The sequence below is a fragment of the Thamnophis sirtalis genome, unplaced genomic scaffold (genome assembly GCF_051295495.1).
Source record: "Thamnophis sirtalis isolate CommonGarterSnake01/CBP01778 unplaced genomic scaffold, rThaSir2_p1.2 scaffold_4, whole genome shotgun sequence".
NCBI classification, from domain to species: domain Eukaryota; kingdom Metazoa; phylum Chordata; class Lepidosauria; order Squamata; family Natricidae; genus Thamnophis; species Thamnophis sirtalis.
This window is the reverse complement of record NW_028261384.1, coordinates 140,995,355-141,003,631: the sequence shown is the minus strand read 5'-3', so window position 1 is coordinate 141,003,631 and position 8,277 is coordinate 140,995,355. Positions and strand designations below refer to the sequence as shown.

Genomic DNA, 8,277 nt, shown 5'->3' with positions numbered 1-8,277 from the left:
ATTTTTGCTGCTTTATTTTTTATTTTATTTTATTTTTGCTCGGGTGGCAAAAATATGATCTTCAACTCCCCACCTCAGAACTGAGGGGGACCCCATTTTTTTTTTAATTTTTGCGCGCGCCCCCCATTTTTTTTTTAAAAAAAATATTATTATTATTTCCTTCCTAAAGAGCGTCTGAGGAAGAAACCTTGAAGAAGAAAAGTTGTGAGGGGAAAAAGAAGAAGAAGAAGAAGAGTCCCGGCCATCGTATGGGACTTCTGATCGCGCCCCCCTCCCCAAACACCCCCTACGCGCCCACCGCCCCCTTTTTTGGGGCGATTTTTTGGGGGGATGGTTTGAAGGGGGGTCGCTTTTGAGGGAGGGAGCTCGAGAGGCGGGGAAGGGGGGCCGCCGCCGCCGCCCCCCCCCTCCATCCCCACCCCACCCCGCCCGTCGGGCTCGGCTCCGGTGTTCCCCCACCCATCGGCCACCCCCCTCTCCTCCGGCACCACCATGGCTTCCCCTCTGAGGGAGGACGAGGAAGAGGAGGAGGAGATGGTGGTGTCCGAGCCGGAGGGGGAGGAAGACGAAGAAGAGGAGGAGGAAGAGGAGGAGGAGGAGGAAGAAGAAGACGAAGACGACGAAGAAGCAGCCGCCTCAGCCGTCGCCGCCGCCGCCGCCAGGAACGACAGCCCGGGCGACATCTTCCCGCCCGCCGCCGCCGCCTCAGCAGCAGCCGCCGCCGCCGTCGTCGCCGCCTCAGCGCAGGCGGAGGCTGCCCCGCTGACCCCCGCCGCCTCCTCCTCCTCCTCCACGCCGGCCGCCGGAGGGACCCAGGCGCCGCCAGGTAAATAAACAAACGGCCATTTCGAGGGCTTTTTTCCCGCCGCCCCCCCCTTCGTTTCCCCCGCGTGAGGGAAAAGAGCGAGGCCGCCCCCCCCCTCCGGGAGAGGGAGGGAGGGGGGAAGAGAGGGAGGGAGGGGGGCGGGGCGGCTGTTGGTAAACAAGCAACGGCTTTTCGAACGCCGCGGGGCCGGACGGGATGCCCGCGCGCCGAGCGCTGAGGGACACCCCCCCCCGCCTCACCCGCGCGCGCGCCTCCCTCCCTCCCTCCCGCCTTTTTTCTCTCTCTCTCTCGCGCGCGCGCACTCCCGCTCTTCCTTTTACCTCCCTCACCCCCCCCCCCGTCCGCGGCTGGATTCCCGGAACAGCCTCCGGTTGCGCCCCCTTTCCCCCCCCCCGCGCGCGCTTCTGCCTGTCTTAATTCTCTCTGCGTCCATATAGCTGTGGGGGTGGGGTGGGGGGGGTGGGGACCTTGTGAGGCCAGCCAGACGCCTCTCGCAGGCGGCGGGTGGAAAGGCCCTCCTCGCTTCGGGGCTGTGAGGGGGGAAGGGGAAGGGGAAGGGGGGGTGAGGGGTCGCTGCCCTGTCATGAAGTGTGTGAGGGAAGAGGGAGAGGGTGAGGGTATCACTGCCCCAAAGGGGTCTGTGAGGGAGGGGGTATCATTGCCCTCCTGAAGGGGTCTGTGAGGGAGGGGAAGGGAAAGGGGGAGAGGGTCATTGATACCCCTGGAGTATGTGAAGGAGGGGGGAGAAAGGGTGAGGGTATCCTTGCCCCATCCAGGGGGTGTGTGAAGGAGGGGAGAGGAAAGGGGGAGAGGGGATGATTGCCTTCCTGAAGGGGTCTGTGAGGGAGGGGGAGAAAGGATGAGGGGTCATCGCCACCCCCCCCCCACCCCATGGTGTGAGGGAGAGGGGATCACAGCCCCAAGGAGTCTATGAGGGAGGGGAGAGGGTATCATTGCCCTGAAGGGGTCTATGAGGGAGGGGGTATCATTGCCCTCCTGAAGGGGTCTGTGAGGGAGAAGAGAGGGGTCATTGCTACCCCTGGAGTATGTGAAGGAGGGGGAGAAAGGATGAGGGGTCATTGCCACCCCCCCCCCCATGGTGTGAGGGTGAGGGTATCACTGCCCCAAGGAGTCTATGAGGGAGGGGAGAGGGTATCATTGCCCTGAAGGGGTCTATGAGGGAGGTTAGAGGGTATCATTGCCCTGAAGCGGTCTATGAGGGAGGGGACAAAGGGGGTGAGGGGGTTATTGCGCCCCCATGGTGTGAGGGAGTCACTGCTCCCCCCCCCAAGGGAGTCCTGTGTGGGAGAAGAGAGGGGTCATTGCTACCCCTGGAGTATGTGAAGGAGGGGGAGAAAGGATGAGGGGTCATTGCCACCTCCCCATGGTGTGAGGGAGAGGGTGAGGATATCACTGCCCCAAGGGGTCTATAAAGGAGGGGAGAGGATATCATTGCCCTCCTGAAGGGGTCTGTGAAGGAGGGGAAGTGAAAGGGGGAGAGGGGTCATTGCCCTCCCCCCATGGTGTGAGGGAGGGGGTGAGGGAATCACTGCTCCCCCCGGGGGTCTGTGAGGGAGAAGAGAGGGGTCATTGCTACCCCTGGAGTATGTGAAGGAGGGGGAGAAAGGATGAGGGGTCATTGCCACCGCCACCCCCACATGGTGTGAGGGTGAGGGTATCACTGCCCCAAGGGGTCTATGAGGGAGGGGAGAGGGGATCATTGCCCTCCTGAAGGGGTCCGTGAGGGAGGGGAGAAAGGGGGTGAGGGGTCATTGCGCTCCCATGGTGTGGGGGAGTCACTGCTCCCCCCCAAGGGGGTCCTGTGAGGGAGAAGAGAGGGGTCATTGCTACCCCTGGAGTATGTGAAGGAGGGAGAGAAAGGATGAGGGGTCATTGCCACCCCCACCACCCCCATGGTATGAGGGAAAGGGTGAGGGTATCATTGCCCCAAAGGGGTCTATGAGGGAGGGGAAGTGAAAGGGGGAGAGGTGTCATTGCCCCCTCAAGGGGGGATCTGTGAGGGAGGGGAGAGGAAAGGGGGAGAGGGGTCATTGCTGCCCCTGGAGTATGTGAAGGAAGGGTAGAAAGGATGAGGGTATCACTACCTCACCCAAGGGGTCTGTGAGGGAGGGGAGAGGAAAGGAGGGAAACATTGCACCCCCACATGGAGTGTGTGAGGGAGGGGAGGGGATCATAGGAAAGGGATGTCAGAGTGTCTCTGGTGTTTGAGGGGATCATTGCTCCCTTTCACAGTGGCTGCCAGCCCTGTCTCCTGGTGGGGAGGACTCCCATTGTGGCAAAGGGGGGGGATAGGGGTGACTTGGTGTTTAAAGGAGTGTTGAAGGGACAGGAGAGCTGGGACCTTCATGAGCCTGTTTTGACACCCCACAGGAGGAAGGGGAGGGGAGGTGGAGAGGAGCCCAACTCCTGAGCCATGTGCCAGGGGGTGGGGAGAGCCGTCACTTTGGAATGTATAAGTAGAAATGGGGGTGCTGGGGTGACTGGGCATTTGAGGGCTCTTGGCCTGGTTTTGACATCCCATAGGTTGCAGGGAAAATTGCCTGTCAGGGAGGGGGGCTGAGGCTGTCTCTGAGGGAAGGGTAGGGGGAACCACTGCCCCCAACTCACAGTCTCTGGGGGCTGTCTCCTGGGCCTGATGGGGATAGCTCCCATTGCAAGAGGGGGTTGGCCATCCATGGGGGGAGGAAAATCATAGGTCACCTGGGGGTGTATAACTAGAAAAGGGGGTGCTGAAGGGATGGCTGGACGTTGGAGATCTCTGGCCATGTTTTGCCACCCCATCGGGCAGGAAGAATCCCACTGCAGGCTGATATGTGGGGGATGAGCAAGGGGTTTCTTACGCAGCTGTGCCCTACTGAACTTGCCAGACTTCCCTTGACCTGGGCTGGCTGTCCAGCCTATTATGGGCAGCTTTTCCTTGCCAGTCCTGGAGATTTAAGGCCTGTGGCCAAGACTTTGCAGTGACCGTAAGAGGAAGAGTTCCGAAATCCAAACACCAGAGAAAAATGAATAAAAACCTACCTCCCATACAGGTGTGTATCCTTAAAAGGCCTAACAGGTGTCCGAATCCAATTCACATCAAAAGAGCTTCACATCAAAAGAGTATAAAAGTCATCGTGAAAATAATAACCCTTCGAACACTTTTAAAGGCTGCAAATTTTCAAATTGCGTGTTTGGGTAACTATTTTGCCTGTGAAAAGGGTGTAAAAGGGAAATTAATTGAAACTTGTTTAGACAATGTTAAAAGTGATTTCTGGTCGTTCCACTAAGGATATGAAATATATAGAGAGTGTCTTCCTGGCAGATATTTAGCAAGGAAACTTACTTATTCTCTTTCTTCTAGTTTTAAGGATAAAGTCAACTTCATGATGTGGTGGCTCAAAGGGCTAAGACATTGCGCTTGTTGATCAGAAATGTCAGCAGTTCGCCGGTTCAAATCCCTAGCACCGCGTAACGGAGGGAGCTCCCGTTACTTGTCCCAGCTTCTGCCAACCTAGGAAGTTCGAAAGCAGATAAAAGATGCAAGTAGAAAAATAGGAACCACTGTTGGTGGGTTCTGTGGTGGGAACCACAGCGTTTCGTGTGCCTTCGGCATTGAGTTCTGCCAGCCACCGTGACCACGGAGACGTCTTCGGACAGCGCTGGCTCTTTGGCTTTGAAACGGAGATGAACACCGCCCCCTAGAGTCCGGAACGACTAGCACACATGTGCGAGGGGAACCTACCTTTAAACTTCATGAGAAGCAAAATAGCTTTCTCTCTTCATTGGGTTTGTACTTTGGTTCATTTTGGGCCAAGGGTTGCTGGGAATTCTGAGTTGTGTCCCCATCGCCGTAGGAAAACCTGATCTAACGACAGGTAGTCCTCGACTTATGGCCGCAATTGAGCCCAAAATTTCTTAACAGTTGTTAAGCGAGTTTTGCCCCATATTATGACTTCCCTTGCCACAGTTAACTGAAGCATTGCACCCGTTAGTAACAGTTGTGAAGAGAATCTGGCTTTCTTTTGACCTTGCTTGTCAGAAGGTGGCAAAAGGAGATCACATGGGTCACTACTGTCATAAATATGAGTCGGTCGCCAAGAGCCTGAATTTTGATCACATGGCCACGGGGAGGTCCCACTTGGCAACGGTGTGAAAAATGGTCATAAGTCACTTTTTTCAGTGGTGGTGTAACTGAATGAATGTAAGTTGAGGTCTACCTGTATTGTGCAATGTGCTTCTTTATTGTTTACCTGTCTGCAGGGGGGGGGGTTACACTGTCACGGGTAGGCAGTGCCATTCTCCCCCCCCCCTTCTTTTTTTTATAACACATGGTTAGCTTACAGAAACGGTTGGCTTATCGATTTGTTGCTTGGTTGATGGCTAAAAAATCACTTTCCCGATTGCAGCCCCCGTGGAAGGCTAGCGCCTTTGATGCGTATCAGTCTGGGTGTGTATATAAATATATATATATATACACACACACGCTAATGTGGATGTGCCAGACAACACGTTGATTTAATTGTCTGTAAATTGATGGGCTCTTCCCACGAGGCTTTAGCTGGCCCCTGTGACTGGCAGCCCCACATAGGAGGGGGGGCTCTTCAAAAGAGGGAAACCGGATTGCCCCTTCCCAGTTGTCGTGCCATTGATTTATTGGTGGGCCTCCATAAATAATTCGCCACCCGATCCCGTAGACTTACCAGAAGCTGATCTATAGCGTTGTAGTCTTCCCTTCTTCCCTTGGGTTGTTGGGTTATGGATGGCATCCATTGTTCCGGACTCTGGAAGAAAACCTGTGCTCAGGATTTAAAATAAAAATAAAAATCTGTATTTAGCGGTAGATCTTTTGCGACAAGTTGGTGTTGCGGGGGGCAAGGCCCCCCCCTTCTTTGTTGGCGACGTTTCCATTCTACAACCCAGTCTCTATTATGTATTGGGTCTCTCTTTATTTACTGGAACGAAAGCAGCGACTCTTAACGTAACTCCTAAAACACAAATCCGAAACCCCGTGTAAATTAGATAACAGTTCCGGTAACTGGTGGGATGACTCTGCTGGGTCCCCCATTATCCTGCAGTGTATTGGGCTTCCTTGTTCGTAGTGCTTAGCACTTTTCAACCGCTGATCTCGCTGCAGAAGCAAATAATAAATGCAAACATTTACATTTTGGTCTTATAAAGAAAGAAACCTCAGTCCTTTGATCATGTTTTATCGTGGCTTCTCAGTGGCCTGTCTCTAGGGGAAGTGGCGTCACTGTGATTATTATTGCTGAGACCACTCAAGCACAAGGACTGAGAATGGAGGGGGATAGGATGCAAGCCATAAGTAGGGATGTGTTAGGGTACTAAAGTAGAAAGGGACTTAGAAAAAGACTTGGAAAAAAAGGGGGGGGGGTTAGTCCCCTCAGGAGGAAAAGAAAGGAGAGGGGGGGCTGCTGCTGAGAGAAGATGGAAGGATAGGAACAGGCGACGAGGAAAAATAAGAACTTTTTCAGTCTGTAGAGAGTCTCCGTCCTCCAGATCACGGTTGTCCCAGGAGGCAATCTTGTTTTTTTTTCTTTTGAAGTCGTCGTGCTTCTCATCCACGTTCTTCAGCTCTGACAGGATAGTGGATAAAAGCTAATAGGGCGGATCAATCCTTCCTTTCCCCACCATCCTGTCAGAAGCTGAAGAAGCTTCTTGGATGAGAAGTCCAGTGGCCTCCTGAAAGAAAAAAGCACCATTGGGAGCTTTTCAGCCCCGTCCCTGCCACGGTGTGCAACCTCAGCTGGACAGTTGACCTAAGGAAGGGAGGATGACCTCTATAGTCAGTAAAGAGAGGATCGAGGGCTGTTTGGCTAGCAGGAATGGCCTTTATGTCGCCAGGCCAGGCCAGTTACATCGAAGAGCCCTTGGAGATCCCATCACTGTGTTTTGAGGGAAGTCATGGGAGTGGGCATAGCAGCATCAGAGGATTAGACCGGGCAAAGACTGTTATTCTCATTCCCAACATGGGGGAAAAAGAGCCATCTGACTCCACCCTCGTCTGCTTGTTAATACCAGGCAAAACTCATATTATGAAGGTGTTCAATTGGGAATAGTTAGTGCAGGCATTTATCAAGCTAAATTCTACTAGTTTAGCTGGCCGTAGGGATGGTTCTTAGAAAGAGAGGATGGCAAAAGAAGGATCCGCAATACTCAAAAGTTGGTTGAAAAAAATACCGGTAATGCTCGATTTAGGACCCAACAGTTGAGCCCAACATTTCTGAACGTCGCTAAGTGAGTTTTGCCCCATTTGACAATGTTGTTAAGTGAATCACTGCAGTGGTTAAGTTAGTCACCCGGTTGTTAAATGAATCTGGCTCCCCGGTGGACTTTGGCTTGTCAGAAGGTCACTAAAAGGGAATCACGTGACCCCGGGACACAGCAATCGTCGTAACTAGGAGTCGTAACTATTAATTTTGAGCACGACATCCTGGGGATGCTGCGATGGTCACAAGTGTGAAAAACGGTTGTAAATCCCTTTTTTCAGAGATGTAGCTTTTCAACGGTCACTCAAGTCAAGGGCTCACCTGTACAAGTGACTCTGGATCAGGCTCCAAGGAAGGATTGAGTGGGGCTCGGTCCTAGATTCTTTGCTGCTCAACCTATTTGTTGGTGAGTTAGAAAATTCCAAATTTTCAGATGACACAAAACGTGTGTGGTGTGTGTGTGTGTGTGAGGGGGTAGCAAGCATCTTAAAGGACCCCATCGAAATTTGGGAAGGTCTTGTTAAGCAGGAGTAGTGAGACAATCCACCAAGTGAATTTGAACATAAAATCCTACATTTAGGAAAGAGGAAAGGCCCGAGTTTATGAAAGTAGAGCTGGTGCCAAAAATGAGTTTTAGGAATGGGATTCTTTTTGGTGAACAGAATAGGGGTGTTAAGAGACTTCTACATGCAATAGGGGGATGCTTTACGCTGCTTAAAAGTCCCCCCCCCTTTGGTTTATGAAAGTAAAAAAGCTACATTAAGTCTGTAATATTTTGACGTATGGTAGCGTATTCGTAAAGAACGAAATGCCCGTTTTGTGGTTGTGTCATGTGCTTTGCGACTTTGCCCCCCATCACGGCTGTTGGGGGCATGAAATCTTACCTGCTAAGCAGCAAAACTTCTGACTTCCTTCTCTAGATTGTGAGATTGTGTCCCTGGCTCCTCTGAAGCTAGGAGAGCTGGTTATTTCTTTGTTCGATTTCTATCCTGCCTTTTTGCTTGCGAGGTGCGCAGGATGTCCCCCCCCCTCCCATTTCCCCCCCATTCAACAACAACCTTGTGAAGTAGGATGGGATGAGAGAGCGGGATTGCCCCCAAAGCCACTCAGGGAGCTTCCCAAAATTGAGGAGGGGGCCAGCATCTATGACAGGGGAAATTGGGGCTTTGAATTTAGCCCCAAAGCTGCGTTTTACTATCTCCCAAGGGAGGAGATGATTTT

At 52.8% G+C, this 8,277-nt stretch overlaps 1 protein-coding gene across 1 annotated transcript in view; it reads left to right on the top strand.

The window, feature by feature from the left end:
• The window catches only part of CHD3 (chromodomain helicase DNA binding protein 3), an 87,786-nt gene continuing 79,509 nt past the window's right edge, over window positions 1-8,277 (top strand). The window contains 1 exon segment of the mRNA XM_087715027.1: window positions 1-826. Within this exon segment, the coding sequence (XP_087571153.1) occupies window positions 493-826 (334 nt within the window). The 5' untranslated portion in view covers window positions 1-492.